Source organism: Rhineura floridana, chromosome 8 (genome assembly GCF_030035675.1).
Source record: "Rhineura floridana isolate rRhiFlo1 chromosome 8, rRhiFlo1.hap2, whole genome shotgun sequence".
In the NCBI taxonomy this organism is placed as follows: Eukaryota; Metazoa; Chordata; class Lepidosauria; order Squamata; family Rhineuridae; genus Rhineura; species Rhineura floridana.
Genome location: NC_084487.1, coordinates 128470696 through 128486525, shown reverse-complemented (window position 1 = coordinate 128486525; position 15830 = coordinate 128470696). Strand labels below are relative to the sequence as shown.

The following is a 15830-nucleotide window of genomic DNA, read 5'->3' as shown; positions in this document are numbered from 1 at the left end:
GGAAGGGGAGGGGGAGGAGGAGGGGAAAAGGGAAGGGGAAGGAAGGGATTGGAAGGTGATGGGGATGGGTAGGGAGGGCAAAGGAAGGTGGAGGGAAGGGGCAAGAGGGAGGGGATAGGAAGGAGAAGGGAGGGTGGGTTTCATCATTTGCATACTTTTTGAGTACAATGGGATTTATTTCTATGCAATCATGTTTGAGAATGGAAATGGACTGCCTTCAAGTTGATCCCCACCTATGGTGACCCTTTGAATAGGGTTTTCATGGTAAACGTTATTCAGAGGTGGTTTCACCATTACCTTCCTCTGAGGCTGAGAGGCAGTGACTGGCCCACGGTCACCCAGTCAGCTCCATGGCTGTGTGGGGATTCAAACCCTGGTCTCCCAGGTCGTAGTCCAACACTGACCTGGGAAAGGGGCAGGGAGGGGAGGGGAAGGAGATTGGGTGGGTGGGCACTGGGCAGAAGGGAAGCCCCTTTCCTTTCCAAAAGCACAACATTGTGAACAGCATCACTGCTTTTCAGCATTTCCCCCACCTTTTTATTCTACAGCAGGCACATATAGCCCGCCATCCAAATTTAAACTAAAGCTGTCCCTGGCCACATCCACACCAGGCCTTTATTTCACTTTGGACAGTCACAGCTTCTCCCAAAGAATCCTGGGAAGTGTAGTTAGTGAAGGGTGCTGAGAGTTGCTAGGAGACACCCTGTTCCCCTCACAGTCCTTCAATCAGAGTGGCTGACTGTTAAACCAGTCTGGCCACTGGAGCTCTGTCAGTGGAATAGGAGTGTCCTCTCAGCACCCTTCACAAACTACACTTCCCAGGATTCTTGGGGGGAAGCCATGACTGTCCCATGTGACATCAAAGTCTGGTGTGGGTGTGCCCCACTGATTAGCCAAGCCCAGCAGCTGTGAGTCTGGCTTTTAGAACACAGACAGTTGGTTCATACTGAGCATGCCCCGCATTATGATTGACTTCCAGCCAACATTTATTAAATTAATTAAAAATCAGCCAGGCATTTTTTTAACTTTTAAACTGCAGAAGATGAAGGTCAGAATATGGGGCAAGGTCAGTGTTAGGATTACAGGTACTCTGTGAATATGGCTGGTTTTTAATGCATTTCAACAGATTATTCTCTTAGAGAAAAAAGTCGAAAAGGGCACTGGGGTTTTTTCCTCTCTTTTTAGACTTTGAACTCTCAATTCCTTCTGACTGTTTTGTGTATCGCCATGAAAATTGAGAGGGTTGTTAAGCAAGCGTTTCTGAGTTCAGACTATAAGTTTTGTAAGGTTTTGTTTTGAAATGAGCTTATGGGAAGCATCAGAATGGCATGGGGGGTATTTTCCATTTAACATTGCAGAATGTGAAAAACCCACTCTGACTATAGTATACAGCCACTCTCGTGGCTGTATAATCATCACCATCAGAGTGTGTTTATTACAGACCTTTCTTGGGATGTGCCATTAGAAGTAATAACATTCAAGGATACAACACATTTTCTTTGATTTTGGCTATTTTGCCCAATATGTCTGTAAGACTGTGGCATTTACTATTAGGCTTGTGGAAATACAGTTGCACATGCAAAGAACTATGGTGTGTATCCATGTAGTCCACACATGGTACTTATGGTGACAAATGCAGAATATATGCTAGAGTCCATCCCACTCATTCATGGATGATTAACATTAGGACATTTCAGATAAAACCCTCGCATATTTAACAAACATGTGAAGGAGGGGGTCACAGGGTTTCTTGGGCGAGGATCCCCCCTTTGCATAGAGGAACCCTATCTGTATAAATCAGTTTGCATGTCTTCCTGGGGAGCATGGCCAATATGTGTGTCGGCAATGAGAGGAGGGCTAGCCTATGTGGCCCTATAACACTTTTGAATGCTGTTAGGGATACTTTCCTGCCACTCAGCAAACTGAAATGTGGTATACATGTGGTCCAAGAAATCTTGAATACTAGAAGAGACTAAAATTAGCCCTGTTTGGGGTACTTCCGTGCTTTTGGTATAGATATATTGGACAGGGGTAGGGGGGTGGGATTCCATTCTTTTACAGACTTGAGTTGGTGCTTTTGGGTGGAAGCCTTCGACTGATTTCTTTCCCATCTCATTCCACTTTCATCAGAATATGAGATCGCATGGTACCATCAATTCTTTTCTAAATGTTATGTTTTTATATCCCTAGTATCCAATCCACACCAACAAAAGCACCCATTTTCTCCATGCTTCCCACTACACTACCATCCCACCAGTTGCACGAGGGAATCATCAGCCAGCCACCCAGCCTTTGTTGTCACAAGGTTCCTTGGAAAGAGGGAAGGAGGAAGCTTTGTGGAGGCATGGCTCATTTGTTTAATTGCAAGCTGAATAGATTTTATTACGGTACATAGACCAGCATAAAAATACAAGGTATAAAATTTCATACAAATAAAATATACAAAGCTAGGCAAGTAAATGGGAATAAAACTAACTGTGAGTTCAAGTTAAAAACAATACTATGTTATGGGCCTTTAGTCAAATTCACTCTGCAGCTTATGGCAGTGGCACAGAAGCTTGCTACCTTTGCGGTTACTTGTGGGGTAGCATCCGACAGAAGAAATTCGACATTAAAAGCCTCATCCCGGCTGGGAATACTTTGAAGGATAGGTGTAATTAAAATGGATCAGAAATCGCGGTAAAAGGTGCAATATAATAGGACGTGGTCTACAGCCTCGACTGCCCCTTCGCCACAGGGGCAGAGCCGCTCCTTGTATGGAATTTTTTTTGAACTTACCATCGAGGTAAGCCGAAGGTAAGATGTTAAATTTGGCCCAGGTGAAAGCTTTCCTGAATTTTGGAATTGTCAGGGTGGTTAAATAAAAGGCAGCGGCAAAAGGCTTTGAGTTAAACCTAAGATGGGAATAAAGTGCTGCTAGCGTTACATAATTTTGGATATCAGTATCCAAACTTCGTTGGAGTAAAAATGCTTTTGCTTTGGAATATTCTAAGGTAGAAATCTAATAACCGTTTCCAGTTAGACTGGAAGGGATCAGACAACGTGAGTGGGGCCAGGCCAACTGGAACAAAAAACATTTTTAACCAGAGTTTTATCTTACTCATCCAAATGCGGGTTTCTATCTTGGGAAGCCCAGCTTCTAGGCGTAAAATGGTGTTAGGTACACAGGAAGAGATACCGAAAATGAAGCGCAGGAATCGAGTTTGAACAGATTCTAAGGGGGCACAGTTGACATAAGTGCAAGTTTGTGATCCCTAGAGCATCTGGGGAATGACTTGGGCAGCAAAGATGCAAATTGCTGGAGGTACAAGTTGGCCCCCTTTGGAGTAAAAAAAGGAAAGAAAGGCCCTCATACTTTTTTGGGCGTTTAAGATGACTCTCCTTGCTTGATTTGTTTAATTGCAAGCTTGCCAAACTCCTCAGGAGGGCTGTGAAACTGTCAGGACTTCTCTTCCTGAATAGCCCCGGGACTTGCACACCAATGGAGAGCCTAGGAACAAAATTCCAGGTTAGTGTTCAGATGGTGTGTAAGTTCTGCTCCATTACTACAAAACAAACAAACATCCCATACACAGCAGGATTGCTGGCTATTATTACTGCTATTATTTAAATGTATATCCCACCCTTCCTCCCAATTGGAGCCCAGGGCAGCAAAAAAGAACCCTTCTCACTGTAGCAAAAGCAACAAGCCTTCCCATGGCTATTGCCAGAATAAAATGGTTCAGGTGTGCCCAGCTGTGCTAAACCAGTACTGCAGAGGCCTGGCAGCACACCTCCCAAGAAATGTCACAGAACATGTCAGAAATAAACCACCTCCCAAAATTGAATAGTTCTGTGAATAGAAACAGCCACTGTTACGACTTTTTTTCATCTATACCACTCTTAACAGTACAGATTGGATTTTTTTTCCAGGAAGGGAAAATCTGCATTCACAAGGGTAGGGGGATGGGGCGCCTACAACTCGTCACCAGGAACATTTCTGGAAACGTCACCAGGAACATTTCTGGAAACGAGAGAAGCCACTCTTGTGACAGCATGGGAAACGATGAGTTATTTCTTCTCACATTTTAATAATTGGTAGGAAAGGGGGATTTCATTAGCAGCCATAAAAAGCAAGCTGGATTTGCTACTTGATAGTACTGGCAATAAGGCGTGCACATACACAGAGATCTGCCAACCTTGTACAAGTCTGAACAAGAACATCAGTACGGCAGAGAAAGCTTTGCCTGCAGAAGTAAAAAATCAGGTGTAAATACTCGCTTGTAAATGAGTAGATATATGTATTTACAAAATGAGAGTTATGTAATATTTGCAATGCATTATTTGCATTTTACCCATGTGCAGTTCCCAACTTCTCCAAGCAATGTGGGCAGTTCCAAGGGCAGCAGCAGAAGCTATTTCTTAGTTGTGAGGAGGGACTATGGGAGACTTACAGGGTTTTTGTAGCTGGAGCCAGCATTAAGGCCTACACCTCAGTGGAGGGCCCACTGCCAACTCTTAAGAGCCCACAGGCCCTGCTCTTGCAGCTCCTTGCTCTTACTGCCGGTGCATACCTGTCTTCTCTAAGCAAGCAAGCAAGCAGTGAGAAGGAACAAAGAGGAGACGCGTAGTAACCACTTCCTCCCTGGGAGTTGGTGCCAACTGGGCCTACAGGGAAGCTCTATTCAAGCATTCTAATCCCTCCTACGATGAGAGAATGTGAGGACAAACTCCCCTGTTGCCTCTCAGTCTCCATGAGTTGGAGGGGAAAAGGGAGGGTGTTTCATTGGTGCTGTGATGCTGGCATGGGAGCGGCACTCCCCCTCACTTGATTCTAGTCGTGTGAGAATCACAACACTCAAATAGGACTGGAGACAGGGACGTGGGCAGTGGCAAGGAAGGGATGGATTCACTCAGAGAGGGAGGCCCACTGAGAACACCTTGCCCAAAGTTCCCTGAAAACCTGGGTCAAGTCTGTGGATTGACCACACTTAGAGCACAGGGAAGAGGCAAAAAGCTGTTAAGACAAGACTCATCTGTGAAGCAGCAGTTCTCCACCATCAAAATAGCAAATGATTGGAGTCCCACTACCTCCTTCTTGCAAGCCAGGCACAACAGCTAGAGCGTCGGAGGTTGGCATGGCAAGGCACCTGCTGAGGAGCACAGAATTCCGAGGAGCCCATTGCCAACCCTGCTTTCCCCAGCACTGGAACCCCCACCCGGCACTGCTGCTGGCAGATGCCACCATTACAGCCAGTCACTCTCCTCCAGATATTGCTGCCATGGCCACTGCTATCACCACGAATAGCTATTCTCATCCTTTGGTGCAGCTGATGCTTTTGGATTAGAGTGATGTGCTGCCATCTTAGATCCCCCAAGTGCAATGCCCAATGTCAGGCACTGCATTGTGGGGAATCTTGTGGAAGGAAGCTGAGCGATGGTTCCCATCTAAAAGCATCAGCTTCCAGGTAAGCATATCTGAGGAGGGGAATGATTGGTTGCAGCAACAGTATCTGGCAGAGGCAGGCAGGAAGAGAGTTAATGAACATGATGGAAGTGCCTGGCAACAGCGGCATCGCCAGGCCACAGGTGACAATGGTAGTAGCAGCAGTGCTGAGTGGAGGCCTCCCAGAGCCACCATGTTGAGGGCCCACCAAACAGAACTGCTCTTCTGATTGGCCAAGATGTTGGGAGGAAGAGTAGAAATAATGTACACTAGTAAAACTTGCAAACAGAGATGAGAGTGATGTTGGAGAAAGAAGAGCTGAAATTAGAAGAAAGAAGGCAGAGGGTTGCAGTGGATCCAGGTTCCAGGAACAGAAGAAGTTGAAGAGGACTGGAAATTACTTTATTACCAAGTACAAGCTTCAGTAGATAAATAGCAAGACAAGGGATGTGTAAATATCCCCAGATTGAAATGCAGGTAGGCCTTTCTTTTTCTCAGTTTGGTTTGGGGAAAAACATGCCATCTTTCATGAGAAACGACAGGCTGGATATGGATTGTGGCTAACGTTGTGTGTACATCGCTTCCCAAACCAGCAGTGACAGCACACTGGGTGCAAATAAACAGGACTCTGCAAAGAGCCTAGGTTTACGTGGATGTGCTTTCCTGTGCTATTTTCATTTGCTGTTATAGTTAACTGTACAAGCTGTTTCAAAGTTAGGGCTCCCTCTCCTCTAAAAATATGTTTACAACAACTATTTAAAGTGCTGCTTTACAAAAACCTTTAGCAAAGCTACATTTGTTTTGGTTTACCTTTGTTGGAGACCTTGCTGTTTACCCTACGCCTAATTGCCTTTACTACATGACCCAGTGCAGAGAATTGGCTGAGCCAGTGAATACGTTCCAGAGGGCTATTTATTGGAGGCAGATAGGGAATGCAAAGTTACCCCCTTGGTGGCAGAATTGAGAACCAATGAAGGAGGGACTAGGTTAACTAGTGTGCTTGCTTGCTCTCTTCTTGGCTGCTCTCCCTTAGAACCCTTCCCCCCATCTTTCTGCAAGGAAGTAGATAGCAATACTGACCTGCTCTCCAGGGCTGTTGTTAGGCTTCTGTGTACGTGAAGCACTTTGACTATTTGAAAATGTTATATGAATGCTAATTATTACTACATTTAAGGAACAGGAGGCTCAAAAGGGGAAGAGGAGGAGGAGGAGGAGGAGGAAAGCCTACAGTTTTTGGAACAGTGAAAATCTTCCTGCAGAGTCATATTTAGCGTCAATGAAAATCTCTCAGTGCAAAATTTCATAAAACTCCCTCTGTGAAATTTGATTAAAATCTGTTGCAAAAACGTTTCAAAATTTGTGGTAGCTGGGTTTCTCTTAATTTATGCCTATGGCGAACTAGAACTGTGTATCCTCTCACAGTCTTGCAGGCTTCCCATGGACATCTGGTTGGCCACTGTGAGAACAAGATACTGAACTAGATGGACCAGTGGCCTGATCCAGGATGGCTCTTCTTATGTTAATTCGAGCAGGATTTCCTTGGAGTCAAGACCTATTCCTTTGAATGGGAACTAATTTTAAGTAAGTATATTTATTGCCCGCACCCTTGATTTCAGCCGAGATGACCTGTTTATGTGTGTGTGTACTCGGAAATCAAGGATCCACTCATTTAAGCGGGACTAACTCCCATCACGGGCCATAGAACAGAACCCGAAATTTAAAAACATACGTCAGTAGTGAGAAGCAATTATACGCGATGCCAAATGACTTTGGCTCCACAAGATAGGAATGGCTCTACCGTTCCTTTAAAGGGCGGGGGGAAATGTGTATAAATATGCAGACGTCACCATCACGTGAGCGGCTCTGAAACGGGAAGTGGCTGTTGAGGTTTTAATCATTGAAGGAGCAACATCAACATGATGCGGCATGTTTTTATAGGAGAATTTGACTTGAAGTTAATTTAAATGGTGAAGGTACGTTCCAATGAACTTTAAAGTTAATTTAAATGGTGAAGGTACGTTCCAATGAACTTTAGCTGAATGACACCTTCCCTTTTTATTTGTTGTCGCCCGAATCTCCACTTGTTTTCTCGGAAGTAAATGTCACTTGTTTCAGTAGGGCTTGTTTTCAAGCCTACGTGCACAGAACTGCGGCCTCGTTATTGTGTAGCCGACCTCTCCCTCTTCTTACGTAAAGATGTGTTAGCGCACAACAGATTTTTAAAGCGTTTCGTTAGATTTGGTTTCCTACTTAACAGTGGTCGATTCGACAGGGAAGCTTCCAAGAGTAGCACAAGGGTGAAATAGGACGCCGATTAAAATCTTTGTTTTCAAAATACCTGCCTGAAATTTGAAATTAACCAAAAGGTATTGTTTGTTTTTGTTTTAAGGTAACAGCTGTTAAACTAAATGCCGGCAACCTTCTGAAGTATGGGATGTCCACGATGAGTTTAATTCTTTCCCCCCTTTGCTGTGGGAGCTCATAACCAGGAACTCAAGTTTGTTCCCTGTTGTTTTGAAGCAAGGTGGATGCAGAGTGATATGTCACTCTAACTTCAAAATACAGTTGCCCAAAAAGTGTTTTTAAAATGAGCATAGATCTGACACTATGGGTCACTTCACACATTACACAGAGGCAAACATGGAAAGCCTTGCTGATCGACTGCAAATCGCCTAGAGACCTACTAGTAGATCCTGATGTACTTTCTGCCCTTTCAGCTTTAGCGGTCTTAACATTGATTGGGTAAATGTATGTTGATGTCATCATGACAGAGAAGCAAAAATGGTAGATATAATGAATGATGAAGTCTTAGGATGCTTAAAGCTGCAATCCAAAGGTGGGTGAATATCCTCTTTCTGTCTCTGGCCTGGGGGTGGTAATACTTTTTTTTTACTGTGTTCCCTCCCATTGAAGGGGGAGGGAGACATGTAAACATGCCCCCTTCTTGATCTGGTTGGCCTGCTGCTTTGGAGGGGCCAGATCTCTCTCTCCGATTAACAACTGGAGCACTTTTCCTGTGAGGAACGTCTAACATGTTTGTGCCTTTTTAAGTTACAGGGGGAAAACCCCATTGGAAATAGAAGATTATAAAATGCTATTGCTGTTTAATAAAAGCAGGCAGCATTCCCCAGTATGAGGAAAAATTCACCACATTCACTTTCGCATGTACAGAAAGCACAGACACGCACATCTCTCTGTCTACACAAGACACACATTCATACCTTCCTCCTTCTCTTACACACCCCCTCATGTACATCTATCTCACACACAGACCACACATACATCCATACCTGTGTACAGACATAACATCAAATGGGAAGTGGTGTAGATTTTTCTGCCATGAACTGTGGCTCCCACTACCTTTAGCTCCTGATAGGATATGTGTACAGCCTCCAAATCAAGTTGCCTTTTCCTCTTCATCCTGTCTCCTTCATTCAGGTGGGATGTCCAGTCTGGTGCATCCCTTAGATATTTAACTGATTAAAGGTTTGTTCTGTTTTTTTTTTTTAAGTTTTAAAATGTTCCTCCCTCTGCAGCTTTTAAAATATATTTATTTCATCAAAATCCTTTTTACCGCACCTTTCAGTAAACATAACTTCTAAGAATGCTTTTCTGAAAAGCATTGCTATGGGAGGTATTTTTGTGATAGATACAAAGCCCAGCCACGTAGCACTATGCAAATCCAGTTGTAAACCATTCTCAGATTTTTGGACTAAAGGGTGGCCTAGAAATTATAAACACTAAAGTCAGGATCATTCAGACCATGGTATTCCCGATCTCTGTGTATGGATGTGAAAGTTGGATAGTGAAAAAAGCGAATAAGAGAAAAACCAACTCATTTGAAATGTGTTGGAGGAGAGCTTTGTGCATACCATGGACCGCAAAAAAGACAAATAATTGGGTGTTAGAACAAATTAAGCCAGAACTATCACTAGAAGTTAAAATGATGAAACTGAGGTTATCATGCTTAGGACACATAATGAGAAGACATGATTCACTAGAAAAGACCATAATGCTGGGAAAAACAGAAGGGAGTAGAAAAAGAGAACAAGAGATGAATTGATTCCATAAAGGAAGCCACAGACCTGAACTTACAAGATCTGAACAAGGTGGTTTATAACAGATGCTATTGGAGGTTGCTGATTAATGGGATCGCCGTAAGTCGTAATTGACTTGAAGGTACATAACAACAACAAAGAAATTATAAAAATAAATCCAGCTTCTGCTGCAAACCAGAAAACAAGAACATAAGAAGAGCCTGCTGGATCAGGCCAGTGGCCCATCTAGTCCAGCATCCTGTTCTCACAGTGGCCAACCAGGTGCCTGGGGGAAGCCCGCAAGCAGGACCTGAGTGCAAGAACACTCTCCCCTCCTGAGGCTTCCGGCAACTGGTTTTCAGAAGCATGCTGCCTCTGACTAGGGTGGTACAGCACAGCCATCACGGCTAGTAGCCATTGATAGCCCTGTCCTCCATGAATTTGTCTAATCTTCTTTTAAAGCCATCCAAGCTGGTGGCCATTACTGCATCTTGTGGGAGCAAATTCCATAGTTTAACTATGTGCTGAGTAAAGAAGTACTTCCTTTTGTCTGTCCTGAATCTTCCAACATTCAGCTTCTTTGAATGTCCACGAGTTCTAGTATTATGAGAGAGGGAGAAGAACTTTTCTCTATCCACTTTCTCAATGCCATGCATAATTTTATACACTTCTATCATGTCTCCTCTGACCTGCCTTTTCTCTAAACTAAAAAGCCCCAAATGCTACAACCTTTCCTCGTAAGGGAGTCGCTCCATCCCCTTGATCATTCTGGTTGCCCTCTTCTGAACCTTTTCCAACTCTATAATATCCTTTTTGAGATGAGGCGACCAGAACTGTACACAGTATTCCAAATGTGGCCGCACCATAGATTTATACAACGGCATGATGATATCGGCTGTTTTATTTTCAATACCTTTCCTAATTATCGCTAGCATGGAATTTGCCTTTTTCACAGCTGCCGCACACTGGGTCGACATTTTCATCGTGCTGTCCACTACAACCCCAAGGTCTCTCTCCTGGTCGGTCACCGCCAGTTCAGACCCCATGAGCGTATATGTGAAATTAAGATTTTTTGTTCCAGTATGCATAATTTTACACTTGTTTATATTGAATTGCATTTGCCATTTTTCCACCCATTCACTCAGTTTGGAGAGATCTTTTTGGAGCTCTTCACAATCCCTTTTTGTTTTAACAACCCTGAACAATTTAGTGTCGTCAGCAAACTTGGCCACTTCACTGCTCACTCCTAATTCTAGGTCATTAATGAACAAGTTGAAAAGTACAGGTCCCAATACCGATCCTTGAGGGACTCCACTTTCTACAGCCCTCCATTGGGAGAACTGTCCGTTGATTCCTACTCTCTGCTTTCTGCTTCTTAACCAATTCCTTATCCACAAGAGGACCTCTCCTCTTATTCCATGACTGCTAAGCTTCCTCAGAAAACTTTGGTGAGGTACCTTGTCAAACGCTTTTTGAAAGTCTAAGTACACTATGTCCACTGGATCACCTCTATCTATATGCTTGTTGACACTCTCAAAGAATTCTAATAGGTTACTGAGACAGGACTTTCCCTTGCAGAAGCCATGCTGGCTCTGCTTCAGCAAGGCTTGTTCTTCTATGTGCTTAGTTAATCTAGCTTTAATCATACTTTCTACCAGTTTTCCAGGGACAGAAGTTAAGCTAACTGGCCTGTAATTTCCGGGATCCCCTCTGGATCCCTTTTTGAAGATTGGCGTTACATTGGCCACTTTCCAGTCTTCAGGCACGGAGGAGGACCCGAGGGACAAGTTACATATTTTAGTTAGCAGATCAGCAATTTCACCTTTGAGTTCTTTGAGAACTCTCGGGTGGATGCCATCCGGGCCCGGTGATTTGTCAGTTTTTATATTGTCCATTAAGCCTAGAACTTCCTCTCTCGTTACCACTATTTGTCTCAGTTCCTCAGAATCCCTTCTTGCAAATGTTAGTTCAGGTTCAGGGATCTGCCCTATATCTTCCACTGTGAAGACAGATGCAAAGAATTCATTTAGCTTCTCTGCAATCTCCTTATCGTTCTTTAGTACACCTTTGATTCCCTTATCATCCAAGGGTCCAATCGCCTCCCTAGATGGTCTCCTGCTTTGAATGTATTTATAGAATTTTTTGTTGTTGGTTTTTATGTTCTTAGCAATGTGGTCCTCAAATTCTTTTTTAGCATCCCTTATTGTCTTCTTGCATTTCTTTTGCCAGAGTTTGTGTTCTTTTTTATTTTCTTCATTCGGACAAGACTTCCATTTTCTGAAGGAAGACTTTTTGCCTCTAAGAGCTTCCTTGACTTTGCTTGTTAACCATGCTGGCATCTTCTTGGCCCTGGCGGTACCTTTTCTGATCTGCGGTATGCACTCCAGTTGAGCTTCTAATAAAGTGTTTTTAAACAACTTCCAAGCATTTTCGAGTGATGTGACCCTCTGGACTTTGTTTTTCAGCTTTCTTTTTACCAATCCCCTCATTTTTGTGAAGTTTCCTCTTTTGAAGTCAAATGTGACCATGTTGGATTTTCTTGGCAATTGGCCATTTACATGTATGTTTAATTTAATAGCACTGTGGTCACTGCTCCCAATCGGTTCAACAACACTTACATCTCGCACCAGGTCCCGGTCCCCACTGAGGATTAAGTCCAGGGTTGCCGTCCCTCTGGTCGGTTCCATGACCAACTGGTCTAGGGAATAGTCATTTAGAATATTTAGAAACTTTGCTTCTTTGTCATGGCTGGAACACATATGCAGCCAGTCTATGTCCGGGTAGTTGAAGTCACCCATTACTACCACATTTCCTAGTTTGGATGCTTCCTCAATTTCATATCTCATCTCAAGGTCTCCCTGAGCATTTTGATCAGGGGGACGATAGATCGTTCCCAGTATTAAGTCCCTTCTGGGGCATGGTATCACCACCCACAACGATTCTGTGGAGGAGTCTGCCTCTTTTGGGGTTTCGAGCTTGCTGGATTCAATGCCTTCTTTCACGTATAGAGCGACTCCGCCACCAATACGTCCTTCCCTGTCCTTCCGATATAGTTTATATCCAGGGATAACTGTATCCTACTGGTTTTCTCCATTCCACCAGGTCTCCGTTATGCTCACTATATCAATGCTGTCCTCTAAGACCAAGCACTCCAGTTCTCCCATCTTGGTTTGGAGGCTCCTAGGTTTTCCTTTAATTTGATCTAGGGGAAAAGATTGTATTTGTTTCCCAAAGCAGCGTGAGGTTCCGTAAATCCAGTGTGTTTACTTATAAAACTATGTCTGTACACTTTCTTTATGCTGTTCTGTACACATTAGGATTTTTGAACACAGATTAGTTATATCTTAAGAAGAGGTCTTGGGTATGCCCTTTTGCTTAGTGAGTCACAGGAATTCTGTTCTTTTTTTAAAAAAAGCATTACCACCCAAGGCATCCCACCCCCTGCAATGTTTAATGTGCTTGGAAATATTATTAAATGCACATCTGCTTGAGGCTGGTCATCTGCCTTATTTAGAATAATTAACGAATAGGGGTCTCTCTCCTATTTTAGTTAACCTTCACTGAAAACTGAGCAGATGCAATTTGAAAACATTTCATAGTTAACTGTTTTTCTGCTGAATGTTGCAACCTCTTTTTCCTGGGCCCCATGTCAGGAAATGCTTTACTTGGTTAAGTTTTGTGAGTCAAGCCCAAAATACATGTGATGTTAGTAGACCCACATCTTTACATTGGGTCTGCCCCATTTGTGTAAAAGTGCAGGGAGTAGCATTAAAGGCAAAAAGAGTGGTGGGATGTGAGTTTTTTCCCTTCTCTCACTCTTACCCCACAGTCTTTTTTGCAAGATCACTTTGCTGTAGTTGAATACACATGTGGAACCAGATTTATTCATTGAGACAGACATGTTTATTTCCTTGTGTTGTTGGGTCTGTCTTGGGATCATGTGGAGGTGCTGGGTGTATGAACTAATGCATCTTTTTTTAAGCTGCTGCAATCTTGCAAATTATGAGAGCTGTGAGTCTGCTCATCGCATGAAGGCTGCCTGGCTTCATATAGTTGTCATGTCCATGAGGGCTCAACCAGTCTGCATCCTCACTAGTGACCCTGGGAGCAATTACCTGGGCCAAGAAATATCTGAGCCAGTCCCACAATTCACTCAAAAGTTATTGTGATTTTAATTGGTGGCCCAGTTTTGTCAGGCTTGTTACAAACTTAACGTTCAATTCAGATATCATGATGCCACACCATTGTTTGTGTTAACCATACCATGTTTTGATCTTTGAAACGTACAAACGGTTTTGAGTTGCTTAACAACTTTTGTTGTCTGTCTTCTGAGTTTGTTCAATTTTGCATGGTGCAGTTGTCACTGGAGGCAGAGCAATGACTATAACTATGGCATGTTGATTCAGACATTACACAAATCCATAGCAGGTTTGCAAAGCACTTATTTATGTTAGACTCTGAACTTAATGGTTTTGCACCCCCTTTTTAAAATAAATCTTTATTTAATAGCTTCATTTCATACTTACAAGTTGAGTAACTCAATATAATAACCAACAAATGAAAGAATATTGTATGATAAAAATTGTGCAATTATATCTAATGATTAGCACACCAACTCCCAAATTTATATTGGATTGTCAGAATTGCCATAGGTGCCAAATCCATTGGTCTCTAGTTTTTCTGAAATGTTTCTGTGGAGTTTTTATCTTTCTACAACTGTTTATAGGGCATGATCTTATTCTTGAACATAGTGTTCCACATCTTTCTTTTCCATTTGATAAAATAGCTGACTTTCATGTTTTGCCAATAACATATTTGCAGCTAATGCTATATGTGTGCCTCTGTTCTTCTATTGCTCTGAATAACATCGTTTGGGGTTTTTGTTGAGTCTCATTTCCTCCTTTGTCTCTAATACCTTAGGCTGCAATCCAGTACACGCTTACCAGGAAGTAAGTCCCATTGACCCAATGGAGTCCCATTAAGCCCCAATGGAGCTTACTTCTGAGTAGACATGAATTGGACTGCAGCCTTAGAGACTCTCTAATGATGTCTGATGAGCCTTTCAGATGAGGAGGCTGTTTGCTTCTGGAAGGATTAGACTGGGGCAGCCATACACTCTTTCCATCCAGTGCTGTAAATATTCTAGTTGGCTCTCTTTAATATCTAAATAACTGTGTGAGAACTCCCTGCAGGGGGAAAAGCTCACAAGTGCCGGTACAAATTTAATTTGGTTAGATTAAATAAAAGGTGTGTCCATGGCAGGTCTCCCTGACAAAGCAAAGCTTCAGTTGAGGCTTGTCTGTGCAAAGTGCATTTATTTGTGCTTCTTTAATACGCAGACCAATTAACTGACAAAAAGCTGCCATGGAGAATTAAAAGCAACATAGAAATAAGCACTATAAAGGTTTGCATGAGAAGGTAAGAAGCAAAGAAAACAAGATATCTGCCCACCTTACTCTGCTGCTTTCCTTGGCTCTGTAATGGTGCCGTTGAAAGGAACCTCCATCCCAAAATACACACTTCCCAGTCCAAGTAAAATACCAGGGCAGTTGTTTGAGTTTCCAGAGTCGTCGTCTTGTCCCCTTGCTAGGGCCTGGCTCACTCATTCATTTACCTGAGGAGGATTCTCGTGCACTCCCGGTAGTACATATAGGGCAATATGTTATATGAGCACTTTGTGCATTGACCTGTATGTGTGTAGCTCCCTCCCTCCCGCAACCCTTTTGAGGGTGAAGGATCATACACACAGAGGACCATGTACCTCAGTACCTCCACTATGTGTGACCCAAAGCAACTTGTAACAATAATAAAACACTAAAACGAGTTGTAACAAACCAGTTAAAAAGACACAGTACAGATAAAAGGCAGGTCATACAAAACCTGCCACTCTAAAAGAGGCCACCAATACCTGAATCAATGGTCCTTGATTGATTGAGCATATGAACCAATGGATGACAGCTAATGAAATGTCTTCAAGTGCAAATACTTTTATGATAATACAGTTGTGTCTCCTATTAATTCAACATCACACCATCTTCTCTATGAAATGTCATTATATTTCACACAAGTCATGACTGTTTCAGAATTTCACTTGGAGTCATCTGAACAGTTGCACCATTTGCACAGTATATAGCCCTGTTGTGACTATATGCTCTGCCTGTATTTTTTTATTAAAAAAGCACCAATCCCCTATACATACAAAATCAAAACATCAGAAGAAAGTTTCTGACCTACCCCTCTCCCAGAAATGTTAATTTTGTAAGTACAGAGAGGTTTTTTTGTGCATAGTTGAATATTTAGTCCCCAGTTCAAATCTCATCTTGGCCATGAATTAACAGGTAGCCTTTGGCAAACGGTTACTTTTCAGC

At 42.9% G+C, this 15830-nt stretch overlaps 1 protein-coding gene across 6 annotated transcripts in view; it reads left to right on the top strand.

The window, feature by feature from the left end:
* The first annotated feature begins 7263 nt into the window (after window positions 1-7263).
* Window positions 7264-15830, top strand: part of CDPF1 (cysteine rich DPF motif domain containing 1) — a 30819-nt gene continuing 22252 nt past the window's right edge. For 2 of the 6 annotated variants that reach the window (XM_061582465.1, XM_061582467.1), the window contains exons 1-3: window positions 7264-7398; window positions 7815-8261; window positions 14802-14880. In XM_061582465.1, coding sequence (XP_061438449.1) covers window positions 8207-8261; window positions 14802-14880 — 134 coding nt within the window. In that variant the 5' untranslated portion in view covers window positions 7264-7398; window positions 7815-8206. The other 4 variants (XM_061582466.1, XM_061582468.1, XM_061582469.1 and 1 more) reach the window with 4 other exon arrangements.